This window comes from Barbus barbus (genome assembly GCF_936440315.1).
Source record: "Barbus barbus genome assembly, chromosome: 17".
Lineage (NCBI taxonomy): Eukaryota > Metazoa > Chordata > Actinopteri > Cypriniformes > Cyprinidae > Barbus > Barbus barbus.
Window position 1 is genome coordinate 24,875,250 of NC_136745.1, and position 19,467 is coordinate 24,894,716.

Below are 19,467 nucleotides of genomic sequence, written 5' to 3' on the forward strand. Positions count from 1 at the left end.
ATTGTACACAGAGGGATAGTCATTAAAATAGGAAAACACTAGACACCGTAGTTATTATACCCTTATGACTCCTTTGTTAGTTTATTAGTGTCTGATGAGGACACACAGACATTTAAAAGGGGGAGGGTGTAACCCTGTTGAAATCATTATCATTAGTAAAAGTTATATAAATTGGGATTAATAATTTCCTAGTTTGATAAATGGAATTTGAGGTTAAAAAAGTTAAGAATCCTTGACCAGTAATGAGAATAAGAAATAAGAAAAAAGCCTATTGTGTTATGTTCATGTTTTACATTTAAAAGGTTAAATATTTTTTGGTTAATAATATTTGTGAAGATGCTTTAATGATGCCGGTAAGAATAGAAAGAAAGGGTTACAGAAATGTTTTTCGAATTTCTTGTATTTCTGAAAGTTTTGTAATGAGCCTATCACGGTTGAGGTCAAAGTACAAGGGAGGAGGAGAGAGAGACACGAGAGAGACGTGAGTGTGTGTGTACGGAGAGAAGGAAAATGTGGTTAAAGTTAATGTAGCTAATGCACCTGTTTTAGTGAAAGTGTTCAACAAGGACTCTTTTATTCACTTTAATGGTGATATTTCTGTCAGTGTGAGTGGCATACTCCGCACGCGAAGACTGAAATTAGTGCTTAGTGTTTTGCATGAACTTTGCTATCAAGCTAGCGGCCAGCGATCTCGAGTAGTTAAGTCTGTGTGGAACTGTCAGAGTGACGTTAATCAAAGACCCCGACGGAGCCGGATAGTGTTACCGAGTGTGGACTTTGCTGTATCGTGGACCATGTGACTTTCCTCATCAATCTTCTTCTCTTCAACTCTCTTCATCCTGGTTCCTGTTCTGATGCCTTTTGATCCTGTCCGTGTGCGCTTACATCGGCTTTAGCTAAGTATATAAGGTACCACTTTTTGTTTGGCCTGTCTGGTGAAGCAGCCATTTCGTTTAAGGCTACAACGCACTCAAGCTACATTCAGGCCTGCATCATTTGAACATTTGAAGGGTATTTTCCATTTAAAATAGAGTTTTGCCGGCTATTTTATTTTCTTGGGCCCCATTGTTTGAATGTGAAGTTAAATACCTTTGTGATTTGACAAGTGAGATTATTAATACCTTTTTACTTTCTGATACACCTTTTCTAACTAAATCTGTCATTTTTATAAAACTGTTGTGGTCACTGACTGATATTTTAAGTTGACTAAGGGAAAAGGGTGATTTTTGAGTTAAATGTGAGAGTATTTATAAGATAAAAGTATTTGAAAGACATTGCATTTCTGTTTAAAGTGTAAATACTACTGCTTAAATAGTGATTTAGACGGAAAAGAGTATTTCATACACTGTGATAATACACACACACACACAAGTTTAATACTGATACATTTATTAGTGAAACTCACATATTGGTATTGAAAAGAAATTGAAAGAACTCAGGATAGCCACCTCTCATTATAGTGAAACGATATAGAGAGGCGCTACACGAGAAAATCAGGTGGTTCGGAAATCTGGTTTGAGGTTTTGAATTGACACATGGCATTAACGTTTGCATCTGGGAGAGATTTGTTTGTGTTTTTAATATGCAAACCAACTGTTAGTCACCATAACACATTTCGATTTGACAGGATAGATTTTTTAGACACATTTACAATTTAAATTCAAATTCAAGTTAGTCATTATTGTTGTACTGTTGTTAATAGGTTTACTATTAATATTATTACACTAACATTAAATAGTTTGGAGTCAGTTGGCTAAGTTTTTTTATAGATATTAATGCTTTAATTTAGCAAGAACACTATAAAAGTGACAGTAAAGACTTTAACATTGTTACAAAGAGACTATAAGAGACTTCTTTTCAAAAATCTTACAGACCCCAAACGTTTGTATATACAAACCCTATATTGCTGTCTTTAACAGTGTTATAGTAAATGCTTATTGTGCGTGCAATTTTGCTGACATCTAGTGGCCATTTATTGTTCGTTTAGTATTCTAGTAGTTTCATCAACTAAATGTCAGCATTTTGAAGATAATGTTTCATGTTGACATAAAACCAAATGATCCTTTATGTTATCCACGTGAACCCAGGGATATAAAGGTGAAGAGAGATTCACATCCTTTAAAGCCTGCATGAAGAAGGAACTCGCTGCTAAATAGGTAAGTTCATGAAAAAATGAAGTGGGTATTATGCAGTGTTTTTAGTTTGGCTTCATGATATTGCCTTGGAGAATTCCAAATGAATGATACTTAAGTACAGCACTGTTCAGCATTCAGCCAAAGCTCCTTCACCAGTATCAGATTGCTCTGTAAAATTAATGTCTGCTATCCAGAGATACAAGATACCAGCCTAACACAGTGTATTAGGACTTAACACAGTAATAGAATACAGTGCCCAACCCACAAGAAAAAGGCTTACACTATAAAACACCTAAAAACAGGGAACAATTTGACTATATTTGCAGTTTGAGTGAAATAAACAGGCGTTGCTGTTTTTATAAAGCACATTTGTATTCAGAGTATCACCTGTTGGATTCAGTTATGATGTAGATAAATCGTCGTTTGATATGCCGTTTGTCTCTATGTCTTTGATTTGTGCAGGTGAAAGTCCCGCTGCGTGTTTCTCTTCACCCTCACATCACACTGAAGAAACTCAAGTTGGATTAAAGTTCTCAGTGACTTAATGCTATTATCTACCTGACCCGTGTCAAACTCTGTCAAATAGAAATACTGCCATAATTAGATTAACACATGCTACCTCCCTAGACTGTAGTTACAGCTTTGTCACTCGGCTGGCACTTCAAAAGCCATTAACTAGAAAGGATAATACTTTAATGAAATAGCCATGATACTTTTATTAATCAAATAATTATTTATTAAAGGTCTTATAAATTTAAATGGGTCCAGTGCCCACATTTTGGGAGAAATTATGTTGTTTAATGATTTGCAAAGTAGTGTCTTTATTTATGATGACATATTACTTCATAAATTTAAAGGGAACTGTGTTGAAGTGAAAAGTGCTGAATTCTGATGGCGTGTACAGTTATGTATTCTATTTATTGATCTATTTTGTGTAAAGAAAAAGTGCTCTTGGGTTTTTAATGCCTCCGTAGTTCCGTATTGGCAATGAATTGTTCTCTAGGAGTTATAAGCCAGATAATCTTTCCTTACAATGAGCACATTGCTAACATAGTTTCTCTGAGCTTGTCCACTGCCCACCACCTAGATCATCTTACACAGGGTCTGACAGTGCTGAGTGCACACAGCAATAATGAGTCCTCAGTAATCTCACAATGTGCTACACATACAGATCCCTCTCTCCACCTCTTTCATGAGTTTCTTACACTGCCGCTCCTTTAAGAAACATCTTACGAAGCCAAAACAACAAACCAGAAGAAACTGAATCCCTCTGAACTCTAATCAGGCCTGGTTTCATAGGTTTAGAGATACTATACCCATCTCTGTGAATAATTTTATAACGGTTTTAACTGACGTATCTTCAGAATACTGACAATTTCTGATTGTTCTTTTAGGTGAATAAGCATATAACAGTCTTTTTGCATATTGCAGTGTGCGGTTTTATTATCATTGTCTTAAGTAATATTATAGGGGAGACCAGGGCTAGTTGTCACACGTTACTCTAGTGAATAAATCTCAGGGTGTTTATTTTTTCTTTTTAAAGTCAACATGTGTGCAGATATTTTAAATCATTGGCAACAAACAGCTTTTGAACATAACCACCATTATTGTCCAGGAAATAAGAATTTTTTTTATTTATTTATTCTAATTTAACCAACATAAAACAGGACAACAAGTATTTATTTATCTGGACCTTTTTTCTCAAAACTTTATTAACTGCTTTTTGTGACAATTAGCTCCAGTCTTACCTACCATGCTTGTCTACAGAATATAGGCCATGTTTTAGAGCTTTAAAACCTAAAATAGCTTATTTCATTATCTGTTTTATGTAAATCTTTGAAGAAGATCAGTCTTTTTCACTTCTATATTACAGTGTGCATCTGCCATTACCATTATGTGAGGTAGCCTATACGTTTTATGCATTAGAATTCAGATTGCTTAAAAGTTTTGAATAAATTTAAAAACCACAATCAGAATAATAATTTGTGTGATTTCTGGTCTGTGCTATAGAAAAATTGACCATGGTTTTACTGTATTAAATGTGTAGTAACCATGTTTTTTTGGCATATTGATTACCATTTGTATAACCATAGTTTTGCTACAAATACCATGGTTAAACTATAGTGTGTGTGTGGGGGGTGGGAGGGGGGTATTTGTAGACATGTCTGTAACTAATAGACCTGCAGTGTTCATTATTAATATGTGTTTATTTAAACATGATAAAGCCATTAAAAGATTTCGGGGTTCCTCAGACAAACAAACCGGCTTTGGCTTGTTTAAGCTGTTTTTATCAGCAGAAAATGAGTGTATTGTGTGTATTCACACATTTTTATGGCTTTATTTTGTAGTGTGAGGACACAGCAGAAAATGAGTGTATTGTGTGTATTCACACATTTTTATGGCTTTATTTTGTAGTGTGAGGACACATTGCGGTATCAGTAACATACTAGATATAGAAAACCTTTGCTAAATTATAGCAGACAAACCTATGGTGATGATAGAAACCGGTAGAATCAGGCTTTAGTGTAGTAACACCTCCACTGCATCATGTAAGTTTGTAGAAAGGGGCGGTACCGATGTGCTACACCGCAAACAAGAGCGACCGGAGAACCGGAGGATGGAGGAGCAGACGAAGCGCAGCTGTACGCGGAAGACGGTATGATGTTTTAGGAGCAGTGCGAGCTCGGTGAGGCTGAACTGCTCGTTTTGGCTACTTTTGGTCATCAAATAGAAAGATGGCGCCGCCGGGCTCGCGTAGCGTTGACTGCTGGAGAGTTTTATACTGGATCCCTGTGCTGTTCATCAGTCTGATCGTGGCATGGTCTTACTACGCTTATGTAGTGCAGCTCTGCATAGGTAAGACTAGAAGCAGCTCTCTGAATGAAGTTGGAGTGAAACGGAGACAGTGAATGAATAAATAACACCTGGCCTCGAGCATGTTATGCATATGTCTGCTTCCCTTATTAGAGCAATATCTCTGCTATTAAGGGGGTCCATTTGCTTATAAACACACTGACTAAGAGTGGGTCATGATTAGTGTCAAGTGGTATGAGATTAATTTATTTAACCTCTCTCTTTATATGTGCATGTGTTTCTGAAAGTGTCTGTATAAGAACCCTTAATATTATAATATTATGCATGTCTCTGCATCTTAACTACATAACTGATAACATATATGGGTCAGTGACTAATAAGGATAAGGATGCATGTGTGAGATTAAAAAAAGATATTTAAAAAAAATACATAAGCCAAGTTCCTAGAAATGTAATATTTGTTAGTTTCATACATTTTGAAAAAGCATCAGTTAAATAGTACAAACATCTATCTAGTCTCTGTTTCTCTGATGTTACAAATATCATGAATTTTTGAAGTCATGAATAAGAAGTTTTTCTTAGCTTTGGTTTGAATAAAATGTAACTTCAAAGTATATATATATATATATATATATATATATATATATATATATTAAATAATATATTTTCAATGTCTTTATTAAATATATGTAATATATATATTTACAAACTCAAGTGTAGGGTCCAGCCTCTGTTTTATGGTTTTCTTGTCATATGATGACAATAGATTTCTTCATGTTGTTTATGCCACACTGATTGACCTTGAATATCTTGGCAGTCTTTTAAATAAGAATATTTGAAAACAATTTTTAAAAATAAATTATAATACAATTTTTAATTAAACTTTTTTGTTGCAATCTCAGGAGAGTTAATACCACATTTTTACTATATGCCCCACAAATATTAATAATACTAGTAATAATTCAGAAACTGCGATGTATTCCTACATCCAGTCAAAAAATCATAATGTCACTGATCCATATACAATACTTTATATTGCAATTTGGCATTGCTCTATAGCTACTCCATAGAAAAAATCTTCTCTCCCATTGATTTGTTGCTGTAAACAATTGTAAAAATATCTTCAAACTTTATGTACTGTGTCATTTGTTTAGACTGTGGCTTATGTGTGCGCAACAAGCAAAGGTTTGTGTTCACATTAACTTCAGAACATCATTCACTCCTTTGATAACATCTGCTATCATGGTCCCATAAAAACAGCATGAAGAGGCTTTATTGTTCTCTTGAATGGTGGATGATCATGAGGATGCCCTGTTTTTCACTGAAGACTAATGGTGTGTGTTTGAATTCCTTTTAATAGAATCAAATGACGTTCAAATATTTGTGCATAAAACAGCAGCTTTGTGATGTTCCTCAGAGATTTCACTGAGTGAAGCGTCAGTGACCAGGCCTCACTTCTGACTGCTGTTCCCACTGGCAGTTCATACCAGTTTATGCTAAACTGCAAACCTTGGGTCTTCGTAGGCTTGCTTTGTACTCAAACTGAGCACTTGACTCCAAGATGACAGAATGAAAATCATAAAGGCTTTTTGTCTGAATGTGAAAGCTACTAGTTTGCATTGGTTCAGTAGGATTATCTAGTTGGCTCATTGCAACAAGCATGTGAATAGCCAAAACCATTACAAACAGTATTGGTTTAAAAGATCCGTTCACTTGTTAATACTGTCTTTGCATCTGTCTTAGCAAGCCATGATAATGAGAGGTCAATGAGTCTTTACCGAACCTTAGGTGACAAATGTTGTTATGAACATACTGTCTACTGATCCTTATGTCTCAACGCTAATCTCACCGCCAAGCTGTCAAACTCAACCTCACCAATCTCTACTTGACCTATTTCTGCTGTCAAATCACTTGTGCTGCACACTGAGTTTAGCAACAAACACATTTGACATGTCCTAGACAGCAACACTGACACCTTCAGGGAAAGAAACGGTTTAATTGTTGAAATTGCAAATAATGAATCTCGTCATCTGTTGACGGTTTTTATTACTCTAATGGAGAGGGTTATATACCAGTAGACTTTAGTCAGAGTAGCGCCATATTGACAGGATTGAAAACGAGGCTGTGAAGGGAAAGATGTACACTGTGTTTAAAAGGCACCAATATAGCAATATTCACTTTTACATGTTGTTTGAACATAAATGTGTGTTGGCAGTGTGTGTACACAACCACCCTATAATTAAAAAATCCACCTGCTCCTTTTTTAATCTCCATAAATCATCTTTGCCATGTTTATCTGCATGCTAGAGCATTTAGAAGCAGCACTCATGTAAGACATGTCTTCTTATTAAAGGGGTCATTGGATGCAAAATTCATTTTTACATGTTGTTTGAACTGAAATGTGTGTTGGCAGTGTGTATACACAACCACCCTATAATGAGAAAAATCCACCCAGTGTTTTAATCCTCAAAAATCATAACCCCTTTCTCAAATCAAGCTGTTCTCAGATTCTTGGTTCTGTGATGTCACACAGACCCAGGCCACTCCCACAATTGTTGATTGACACTGGTGTTTTACCTTAGACCCGCCCATAGTGAGCTGTCAACAGTCCGCCATTGTTTTGATGCCGGAGCAGGAGTAGACAAGAATGTCTCCTAAGCGATTGAGGTGTTTTATTGTTGGATGTAATAATGAATAAAGCAGTCATCATTTACTCCCGACATCTGAGTCACTGAAGACGCAGAGGATTACTTTTGTTTTTGAAGGGAATGCGTCCCCTGATCTACCTAAATCCGTCTATGTTCGCGCAAATCATTCGTGATCCAGCTTCACCTACAGAATAAGTGAGTGTAACGTTTTTTTATGAATCTTTGCAAATCGCCTTTCCTAATAATGTGCTAGTTAGCAAATTCCATGGCTGAATGTGACTAAAGTGTACAGTCTCAGAGAACGGCTCGTCACCCCACGGAAGAGAGGGGCGGGGTGAGCAGAGCTCATTAGCATTTAAATAGCCATGCACCGAAATGGGTCGCTGTGAACAGAACTGTTTTTGACAAGGTAAAAAGGGTGTTATACTACCATTGAGAAATTTTAACCAAATTATGTTAGACTTTTCATTAAGACCCTAAAAATCATATCAACTTGTGGAAAATGGGCATCCGATGACCCCTTTAAAGCTACAGAAGTTATTCAGTCAAGAGCAGTGAGTGATTTTCTGTTTTTATTTTATTGTTTGGTTCATATTAACAGCGTATGCAGCAGTAGATACTGTATATTATGCTGCTGTCACTTAATACTCCAAACTAATATAAAGATGGGATTTCTTTCCTAGCTGTTTACTTTGTGTTTTTGTAACTTATGTTTTTAACATAAACTTGTGTGTATTTCACAGTTTAAGCGCAGTAAGACATGAAAGAGAACTTAGTATAGTTAAGGCCCCAATATACTTCAAACAAAATCGAAGAACGAACTGATATGACGTCATTTAAAAAAAAATCAGGCCGAAACTAAGTTCGTTTTGGGTTCGTTTCAGCAGTTCAATACAGCTCAAGTGTAAGTGAACTTTCTGGGAAGTTCGTTTTGGCTCCTAAACACCTTTGAGCTACCATTGGTCCGTGGCGATTACGCAATCGGTGGGTGTGTTCTGGAACTCCACATTCTTTGATCCACAATTTTTTTTTCCCCGGTTCGTTTCTCATTCAACAAAGGTCAGGCAGGAGAACATGTCCAAGTCATTAGCAACATAGATACACTGTGTCGAATAACTGAACTGCCACAAATATATCCGCACCTGTACAATTACTCGCGGGGAGACTTTAAAGATTCAGAGAAAGCATTTAAAGAAATCGCAACGAAGCTTGGTGGCGACGTAGAGAAACATCAGATGCAAGTTTTTCAAACCCATGAAAAGAATGAAATGAAAGAGTAAAGATATAAGGTAGCAAGTACCAAATACATGTTTTTCAAATAAATGTTACACCATACTTCTGCTGCTGTTGTTCTTTCAATAAGCGAATTTAAAAGATATACAGTAAATGAAATGCCATAACATATAATCAATCAATAATAATTTTATTCCGGTCCTCACAGACAAATTTTCACAAAATAAATAAAATACATAGTTATCGAAAAAGGAGTAGACAGAAGCCTTGCTTATTATGCCTACCTTTATACATAATTAACTGAATGGGCGACGCTTTTCACTAAGTTAAATAACACAAAATAAACAATATTACAAAAACATTTCCCAAAATGTACAAACATAATTCAAAACAAACATACAAACACACACTCCAGCTATTATTTCAATTTTTTAACAATACAACCACAATTTATTAATACTGAGTCATATAATAATCACCTTATTTTTATAAATTTTCTTAAATTGGCGAAGTGAATTACATAATTTTAGTTCCATATCACATTTATTCCATAGATTTACCCCTTTAACAGATAAGCACCTACAATGTGTTTATAATAATAAACCTTTGTTTTTATCAAATTATGACAACACATAAAATATAAAAAAAGTGTAATAATTTATCTAGTTTAATAAAAGACCTAGATACACCTTCATTGCATCGTTGTTGTGTTTAGGGCAGACGCGTGAGCGTCGCAACACATGTTTACATTAATCTACACCCCGCCTCCAGGAGGAGCGTCTCGCTGCACAAGATCCAGGGGCGTGGCTGGATCCAGATCCAACTCCTCCCACCTTACATATACCTAAACCTACCTGTCTCCACCCCCTGATCCCTAAACCCACCCCATCTCCACCTCTAAACCTACCCATCTCCACCCCCTGATCCCTAAACCCACCCCATCCCCATCTCCACCTCTAAACCTACCCATCTCCACCCCCTGATCCCTAAACCCACCCCATCTTCACCTCTAAACCTACCCATCTCCACTCCCTAGATGTGGATCCAACCACGCCCCCTGGATCTTGTGGATTGCAGCGAGCCCTACTTGGCCTCCAGCAGCACGGGGGTGATTGAATGTTCGAAAACAGTATACCGTCGCTCAGCCTTTTCAAACTTCTTTTTGCCCCCAAATGAAGAACGAAAGCTAACTTTGTTTTAAGTATATCGGGGGCCTTTACTCACATGCTGTGTGACAGCCACTTTCTGAGCACATGCTTCAGATGTGTGCGCTCAGAAAATCGTATATCAGAGGTTTAAACTAATATGGTTTAAAACGCATGATTTCAGCGCGATAGACATGATAATCAAAAACAACTAGATGTTTTTTTTAGCAGAGTATCTTAGCTACGAGCTGCAAAGGCACTGTTCTATCCTGGAAAAGGGTTGGGGATCAGTAGCTCCTTTGCATTTAAAGATACAGGCACGAAAACAGCATGTTTCTGCTTCCACTCCAAATAGGCATTTTCAGAATTATATTATAAATGATCTATTGGGTATTTTGAGCTGAAAATAAACAGACACATTGTGGGGACACCTGAAACTTAAATTACATCTTGTAAAAAAGGGGCATATTAGGTGCCCTTTTAATGGACTGTACTGTTGTCTAACAACATACAGATTGTTCAGCTGACAAATGTCTTTCCAAAAAAACTTAGTTAACACAATCTCCATAAAACATAGTGAAATGTGATCTAGGAGTTTTATAAAGACAGTGTATGCCATTGTTAAGACTGTAAGTCTATCCCTCACAGCCTCATTTTCATCTGTGTTAATTAAAATGGTGTCTCACCTGACTAAGGTCTATGACAGGGTGTTATGATAATGACCTTTTTACAGTATATAATGTGTACTCAGACTCGCAGTAATTCTTTTGTGTACTATTACAAAATCATGAAAATCTTTATAATGCCACAAACGCATCACAGGTTTAAGTTTGCTTGAGTGCTCCCTAGGGTACACATACTCAATTGGAGATGCACTGCATTCTGGGATTTCATTTCTGCTCTGTGCTTCAGAGGAAGTAGCCAGGCACTATCATCTTTCAAAGAGCATATTTTGGATGGAGAGTAGTGCAGCCCAACCACATTAAATAAGAGGATAATCTAATGAGGCTTTTAGGACACTGCAGCTTCACAGTAAACTTAAAGAACTAGATATTTATTGAAGAAACTATATTCTTGCTCTCAGAAAAAAGGTACAAGGCTGTCACTGATGTGATACCTTCTGTGTCATCTGTGAGGGTGGTCGTATCTTGTTTTTGAAACTGAGCTATTTTCCTGTGTGGTTGTGGTTAGCATCTCTAACCTCGTCACCACAATATAGCTTAAGAAAAGTGCACCAGTTGAAGAGATGCAATTATGAGCTAGTGAATTTGGGCATCTGATCAAGAGTCTCCGTGCAGCGTGAGTTCCAGCAACAGCGATCAGAGAACTGTGCTGAGAACCATCTGCTGCTCACTGACCTTCTATGAAATGCACAAGGAGATTCTGACCTACCGTTTGTACAATAATAGCCAGTGCAGAATTCAAATCATACAGCATTAACAAAGTTTTAGAGACAAAGTTACCTTTCTCTTTCCTCTGCAGAAACTATTGGAAACATGGGAGAGAAAAGTAAGTCAGCATTTTCTTACAGTGTTTTTACTGATTTTTGCATTTTCTAAAGAAAATGTAAGTGGGTCTTTTAATGTTCCATTCAAAGGGTTGACGTCAGTAAGATTTTTATGCAGCAACGAAGCTGCGCAACCATTTTCAACATTAATAATAATCAGAATTGTTTCTTGAGCAGCAAATCAGCATATTAGAGTGATTTCTGAAGGATTGTGATACTGAAGACATCATGCTGAAAATTCAGCTTTGCCATCATAGGACTAAATGACATTTTAAATCATATAAATCATATTAACATAATAAATTGTAATAATATTTTACAATATTACTGTTTTACCATATTTTTGATCAAATAAATGCAGTTTTGGTGAGTATAAGAAACTTTCAAAAACGTAAAAAAAAATCTTACTCACCCCAAACCTTCAGTCAGTGGGATATTTTCACCCATATTTTCCTGTGTGTTTGTGTGTGTGTTTATTATTTGCCTGCTGAAATTTGTTAACAAAAAAACAACAACAACAACGAGCCAGGTTACACACCAAAGTTTAATAATCTTTCATCATAATCTTAAACAATAATAATAATGATGATGTTTTAATTATGAAATCTCTATTTTTAATCACTTTTCAATATTTGTTTTGTATCACAGTAGTTTACCTCCTGGTATATCATGTGCTTTTCATCCTGTTTGTGTGGTCATACTGGCAAACCATCTTCACAAAACCTATGAACCCACTCAAAGAGGTGAGTATATTTAATTACGGAAATAAGTTATTCATTAATAGATATTCATTTCATAGTAAACATTATGAGGAATGAATAGAAGACACCTGAAGAGACTAGAATGTGGTCGTCTGTAAGTAAGAAATCAATTTAAATGTTATTGCATACTCGGCTTGATTTATGAGGTGTTGGCTTATAATGGATATTATTTCCTGCAGACAGAGATTATGTAATATTTGTAAATATATGGTATAACTCCCATTAGGATGAATCGTCTGTTACACATATTGAAAAAACAGCATGTTGGGTTGTAAATTGCATGTGACTATAGTATCTCACTGCAAGTGGTTATTATTTCAAACCGAGAGAATGAGAAACAAACTGTAATAGAGAAACCACATATGGCTCATACTGGCAATCAGTCGTACTCCTCTCACATCTCTGAGTGAAGAGCGTGCTGCTTGTCACGCAGAAATATCAAAATGTTTTGGTTTTCATCTGTTCCTTTCAGTTCCACCTGTCACATTCTGACAAAGAGCTATTAGAGCATGAAGATCGGAGAGAATCTCAACAGGAGATCTTGAGGAGAATTGCTAAGGATTTGCCCATTTACACACGCACAATGTCTGGAGGTGGGCACTTTTCTTTAAGTTCAGCGCTTCCTAATTGTGCCACGGTTAGCAGGCCATGTTTGTAACAGTCCATTCAGCCCAGATTTAGGTTCAGTTACAAATAATGGCCACAGACAATTGCATTTGTTTCAATCTGTCTTCAGTGAATCCTATCGAACTGTTTTAACTAGCTGTCTTGATACAGCTATCCGCTACTGTGATCGCTGTCTGCTGCTGAAGCCTGATCGATGTCATCATTGCTCTGCCTGTGATATGTATGTCTTTTCACTTTTTTTTTAAAAGACACAACACATATTAGATTTTGCTGTGTTGCAGTTTAGCAGCTCCTCCCTCTGCTGTTTTACAGGTGCATTTTAAAGATGGATCACCATTGTCCGTGGTATGTACCGGCTCAGTAGATTAAATGCAAAGGTAGTATAAAAGGTTTTTGTTTCGGAAGGAACACATGCACCAGACATTTCTGGGTTTCTATTAGACCAAGAAAATCCTTTTTTTCAATAAACAATATTCAATTTGGTCATTTATAGCTACACTGTTGCATTTTTGCTTGAAATACAATAAATGTAAATTAGGGTCAAGAAAGGTAACACTTGTTCCAGTGTATATTGGGCAGTATTTTTCAATCAAAATAGATATTAATATCCAATTTTACTGAGGCTGATAGATGCTTTTTATCTTCTTTGACAGGGTTAACAATTGCGTGGGCTTCGCCAACTACAAGTTTTTCATGCTCTTCTTAGCATATTCTTTGTTGTATTGCCTCTTCGTCACTGCCACAGACTTGCAGTATTTCATTCAGTTCTGGACTGTGAGTATGAATTATTAATTTCTTCAGCTTATATTAGGAAACAGAATTAATTTGAATGTGCAGATAGGCTGTCTGTAATTTAATAGAACACTGGCCGGAGCAATATCATGTTTTGGTCATTGCTTTTCAATAAAAAGTGTGCTTTTATTTTGAAAGGTTGATGGTAAAACACATGATCGTCTAATCCAATATTTGGTAGGACTGAGTCAATCACAGACATTATTGATGTGCTTTGATTGACCGACTTATTCCTCTAGTTCCAGTAGTTTTGATCGTTTCCCTTAGCATAACACTTTAGTTTTTGCCATTTCTGTTAGATCTAGTAGACAAGCAAACATAGGCAAAAGAAAAATGTTTTTGTAGTCTGGCAAAGACAGCCCGTAGGGACCATGTATCCCTCTTCTGCTTGTTCTCACTTCTTCAGTTTAATTTTTTCAACCTTTACGATGTGAATTGAGCGTTCCACATATTATATTCCGTAAAAATCTATAAATCGATTAGCTTAAATTAGGCTGTTTCTTGTTTTTTTTGTTTTATGTCTGTTTGTGGTGTATTTTAGAGTCTTTCCCGTGTTTCTCACAGAATGGTCTGCCTGATACCCAAGCCAAGTTTCACATCATGTTCCTGTTTTTCGCTGCCTCCACGTTCTCAGTGAGCCTAGCGTTTTTGTTTGCTTATCACTGCTGGCTTGTCTGCAAGAACAGATCCACCTTGGGTGAGTGGGCTGTGTTTTAATTACCCTTGGATTTCAGTAGTAAACACAGGCTCATCAATAGTGTATTTTGCTTTGTGTGATCGTCTGTCCATGCACTACCTGATCAAATACGTCTCATACATCCAGTGGCTCAGATCTGGGGCAGTTGGTGTTTAGGTCTTTTTGCAGTCTGCACTTTGTGGCAGATCCTCAAGGGAACATGTATCTGTGATAACATGCCCAGTCTTTTGGTAAAAGCAAGTGTGTCTAGATGCATTACGGTTGAAAATTCATCTCAGCAACCCTGTGAAGCCTACTGTATCATATTTGATATGTGAATTTCTAAGGCCTCTAAATGATTTACACGATCAAAGCTTTACTGAAAACCTGTTGTACACAATCTATCACTTGTTTCAGTCAGTACTTTATACTTCTTTAGCAAGTAAAATGACTTTTAGTATAATTGAAAATGTCACCCTTCCAATTTGTGGTCTATGTGTCTTTTTGCTATGAAAATTTGTGTTTTTTATAAAGTAAATATAAGAATAACTTTTATATTGTTTGTAATTAAATGAACACTTACTGGGCTGAAGCAACTTGATTATCCATACATATTTTTTTGAAAAATTATGCTAAACTGTGAGTATCACATATGAGACCCTGGACCACAAACCAGTCATAAGTCGCTGGGGTATATTTGTAGCGATAGCCAACAATACATTGTAAGGGTCAAAATGATACAGATATTAGATATTAATGATTTAATATCCAAAATCATTAGGATATTAAGTAAAGCTCATGTTCCATGAAGATATTTAGTACATTTCCTACCGTAAATATATCAAAACTGAATTTTTGATTAGTAATATGTGTTGATAAGGACTTAATTTGAACAACTTTATATGCGATTTCTCAATATTTATATTTTTTTGCACCCTCAGATTCCAGATTTTCAAATAGTTGCATCTCGGCCAAATATCGTCCTATAATAACAAACCATATATCAATGGAAAACTTAGCTTTCAGATGATGTACAAATCTAAATTTCGAAAAATTGACCCTTATGATTGTTTTTGTTGGTCCAGGGTCACATACGATACATTATGTTTTTGAGGAACATTTATTTGTAGATCTCTCAATCATTTAAATATCATATTACGAAGACATATTATTGGGAGATACAGAGTGACAACTGATATTTAAATGCATTTTATGTTTATGCTATAGTGTTATAAAGATCACGTTGATGTACATTACAAGCAGAATCAGAATTTCATCTTACTTTTACTTACTTCATACTTTTACTTTACCTACTTTTACTAAGTAATTTAATCTTACTTACATCAGAAATTGCACCAAATTGGATATATTTGCTTGGTTTGGGCTTTTGAATAAAACTGGTGTTTTTTCCTCCTAGAATATGAGCTTCAGCTTATCCTATTATACTAACTGAGCAATAAAAGCCTAAAAACCTTTTTATTTTATTTAGATTCGATAAAATATTTTGTCTAAAGGTTCAGTATACTGTTCTTTTAAAAAATATATATATTTTTATGACTAATATTTAATATGTCAAGCTTGACAGCATTCAATGTTTAGAGAAAAAAAAAAGAAAATTATGTAGGATTGTATATGAAACATCTTTGTATTTATGTGGTTTAAATGCATCTCTTATCAGAGGCTTTCAGAGCTCCTGCATTCCAGCACGGACCAGACAAGAACGGCTTCAGTTTAGGAACAAGCAAGAACTTTCGCCAAGTGTTTGGAGATGAAAAGACATACTGGCTGTTGCCTGTTTTTTCAAGGTATCAGTTATTGTTCAGTAGCACTGAAAACATTGGTGTGAGATTGGTGTGAGTGTTCTGTGATCTCATTCCCTCAGCATCACATTGTGTTTCTGCAGTCTGGGCGATGGCTGTTCATTCCCCACATGTCTAGTGAACGCAGACCCTGAACAACCCTCCTCACCCTCTGGACGCAACCCTTCAATCAAAAGGTTGATTATTTGTACCATTATGTCGAGCTAGTTTATAGTTTCCAGCATGTTTTGCTTCAGAGGAGTAAATGTTGAAATTAACTGTTATTTTATCTGTTCTTGCACAAGATTAACATAGGAGGAGATCTGTTAGTGTTTAATGCTCTGTTTTGTTTGGTTTCTGTTATGTCTGCTTTTTTGGGAGGTTATTGTGCTAAGGAGTAGAGCTTGAGCTTAGGATGAGGATGGATACTGTAGTAGATGACTATAGACTACTTTATTCATAGCATGTGTGCTATTGCTAACTGGACAGTTGAAGCACTTAATTTAGGCTTACTTGATCTTTAAGGCTTTTTAAGGTTTGCATGATTTTAACAATTAAATTGGATTGCTGTTCAAGTAAATACAACTGAGAAATTCCAAGTTGCAGTGAATGTTACATTACTTAGCTCAACTGAAATATGAGTTAAATTTTAATACACACATACTATATTTAACTTAAAATAAATTAGTTATTTTAACCAAAATGTCTTTTTTACGTAGTTTTTTAAGGCAGTCAGTTTGCATGCTTTAAGTAAGGTTAACATTAGATTTTACATTGTATATAACAATATGGAAAAAATACAAATATATAAAAATAAATACAGGAAAGCGTGTAAAATGCAATCAAACAGAGTCAAGAAAGAAATTTGTAGTAGATATTACTTCTGGTTCCAATGTCACACTAGAAATGCACATTGCATTGTGGAATACTGTAATGATGATATGCATAGCTTTCCATTCATGCCCTTTTCATTCTTTTCTAGTGTTGAAGAATCCAATCAGTTTCCACCTAAACCTCTGAGAGAGTCTCAAAGCCGACTGCTGAATAACGGACAGTCAGAGGGAAGTGAAGACCGAGACAAGCGAGGTGATAGGCCACATCTGAGATCAATACAAAACACTGCTAATTTGAGTGTTCTGTGTGCCTTGACTATAGATATGAGATAAATTTGCAGCTATGAATGTGTATTACAATGTGGTCAAACAACATGGCGCTCAATCTGTATTTATCTAACAGGTACGAGCAACCCAGCCTTGACTATTGAGAAGGAAACTTAGGAACGCGTTAATGAAACAGGTTTGTTACTTATTGCTATAATATATGATTTATTTTCAGATAGTAAAACTTTGAAGTATTTCAAAATTACAGTACTGTAACAGTTTTGAAATAAGTCTCTAAAGCACTCCAAGGCTTCATTGATTTGATTAAAAATACAGACAAAACAGCAATACTGTAAAATATTAATACGATTTAAAATAGCTGTATACTGTAACTTATTCCAGTGATGTAAAGCTGAATTTTCAGCATCAGTACTCCAGTTTTCAGTGTCACATCAGAAACCATTCTAATATGCTGATTTTCTGCTCAAGAAACATTCCTCCTCATTATAAATGCTGCTTAATATTTTTTTGTGGAAACTTTTGTGATCCTTTTTTTTTCTGGATACTTTGAAGAATAGAATGTTCAAATAATCAACATTTATCTGAAAAAGAGATATTTTGAAACGTTTAAACAAATGTTTCTTCCATCACTTTTAATTAATTTGATGCATCCCTGCTGAATAGAAGCATTAATTTTTAAAAAAAAATATATATATAACTGATCCCAGACTTACCTACCATATATAATAATAGCCTATAATATAATATTCTTGGAATCCCTGAATGTCTTAATAGCTTCTTCTAATGAACTGACTTTCTTTCTCTAGGAGTTTTGTGCTAGTGATGCCTGTTGTCGGTGGAACAGTGAGGATGTGAGGAGACCAGAGTCTCTTTCACCTTCTTGCAAACTGTATGGCTATCTTAACGTGCCTGATGATGCCCACAGATGTGGCTAAACATTTGGTAACATTACCGTGGTTCCTGCAAGACCCACATTTAAAAAAATGTAGACGTTTGTATGGTAAATGCCTTGAATATAGCTTGCGTGGTGTAAGCAGTGCTGAAGCAGGTGGCGTTTTTGTTAGTCTGGAAAATGTGAAGTATTTATGCATGCTGTGTGATGGTGGTACGTAGTCGTTTGTCATGTTTGGAATGTGAACAGTGAAAAGCCCAAGTGCTATTGCACTAGACTTTGACAAATTTGACCCTGTTTTTGATCCTGCATTGTTGAAATGCAGCAGCATCTATTATTTTATTCATTACCATAAAGATTTGCACATCATAACTATAATCTATTTGATTTGACAACGTGTCAGTGAGGATCCTGTCCGTCACATTTAAGTCTGGATCCCAGCGGTCATGACAGGTCATACACAGGCAAAAAAACTGATGTAACAAATATTTTAGGCCATTTTTAGCGCTGGATATTCAGACAAAAAACTGTTTAATCAAGTTTTTACCTGACAAGCACAGGGAAAAGAAAAATACTCTATATGCACTTTGAACAGATCATTTCAGTTTTTAAATCGTCTTTGTCCTGATGTTTTCTTGATGGTTCTGTCGAATCAAGTATGCAAAGTATATAATGTATCGTGTTAACTCCAAATACATTATTACACTGCAGCTGCAGAGAATATTTCACTATTAAAAGTCAGTATATTTGATTATTTTAAACATACTTTTCATAACTGTTTGCACAATTAATGCAAATCTTAATAAAGACGTGGTTTTGTATCACATCTGATTTATCCAAGGGCTCTGATAATGTACTTACTACCATATTTCTTATCTCAGTTTGATTCAGCAGTTATTGCATGTAAATGTAAACGTACTTGTACTTGATTTTGACTGAGGCTTGAACAAAACCTCAGAAATGCCAAGAATTGTGGTGTGACGTCTGTTTTGTAGTTTTTATGGAACAAAAAGTTTTTTTTTGTGATTAGGTTCACACACCACATTAAAAATAAACTGTGATACAAGATTTCTACTGGTTCTTGCTTTCGTGTATGTAGACCAGCCGATTGTTGTTGCTGCTTTTGTTCTTTTTTAGAGTATGTAAAATTCTGCTGGTTATGTGTGTGTTGGTAGCTTAATGTGTTTTCATATAAAGTCAGACTCTGTATGATAATGCCATTGAATGATATGCCTTGATGAGTGTTACTGTAAGATAAATAAAGTGATATTTTATTAAGTGCTACAGTGTTGTTTCAATAGTGTTACAGAACCATATT

The 19,467-nt window shown here is 35.6% G+C and overlaps 2 protein-coding genes across 4 annotated transcripts in view; both read left to right on the forward strand.

The window, feature by feature from the left end:
• Positions 1 to 4,109, forward strand: part of LOC306882928 (calcium uptake protein 3, mitochondrial-like) — a 33,661-nt gene extending 29,552 nt beyond the window's left edge. For both annotated transcript variants that reach the window (XM_079437934.1, XM_079437935.1), the window contains 2 exons: positions 2,088 to 2,156; positions 2,598 to 4,109. In XM_079437934.1, the coding sequence (XP_079294060.1) occupies positions 2,088 to 2,156 (69 nt within the window). In that variant the 3' untranslated portion in view covers positions 2,598 to 4,109. The remainder of the gene's footprint in view (positions 1 to 2,087; positions 2,157 to 2,597) is intronic.
• A 585-nt stretch (positions 4,110 to 4,694) lies between these two features.
• On the forward strand, positions 4,695 to 19,431 carry LOC306882932 (palmitoyltransferase ZDHHC2-like). Of its 2 annotated transcripts, XM_079437940.1 has the most exons (14): positions 4,724 to 4,991; positions 11,457 to 11,483; positions 12,130 to 12,224; positions 12,715 to 12,835; positions 13,020 to 13,089; positions 13,182 to 13,214; positions 13,523 to 13,643; positions 13,800 to 13,838; positions 14,226 to 14,358; positions 16,016 to 16,142; positions 16,241 to 16,333; positions 17,119 to 17,222; positions 17,373 to 17,432; positions 18,064 to 19,431. In XM_079437940.1, the coding sequence occupies exons 1-13, from the start codon at positions 4,871 to 4,873 to the stop codon at positions 17,411 to 17,413; spliced, it is 1,125 nt and encodes a 374-aa protein (XP_079294066.1). In that variant the 5' UTR covers positions 4,724 to 4,870; the 3' UTR covers positions 17,414 to 17,432; positions 18,064 to 19,431. The 2 variants fall into 2 exon arrangements, with proteins under 2 accessions (XP_079294067.1, XP_079294066.1); XM_079437941.1 differs by lacking the exon at positions 13,800 to 13,838 and having other exon boundaries at positions 4,695 to 4,991.
• The last annotated feature ends 36 nt before the right edge of the window (positions 19,432 to 19,467 follow it).

What these genes read in the sequence shown, in the direction of transcription:
- LOC306882932 (XM_079437940.1), top strand. Translation starts at nt 4,871, where the DNA reads ATGGCGCCGCCGGGCTCGCGTAGCGTTGACTGCTGGAGAGTTTTATAC. An exon ending in TGTAGTGCAGCTCTGCATAG is followed by an intron (nt 4,992 to 11,456) that starts GTAAGACTAGAA and finishes TTTCCTCTGCAG; the next exon opens with AAACTATTGGAAACATGGGA. An exon ending in TGAAGACCGAGACAAGCGAG is followed by an intron (nt 17,223 to 17,372) that starts GTGATAGGCCAC and finishes TTTATCTAACAG; the next exon opens with GTACGAGCAACCCAGCCTTG.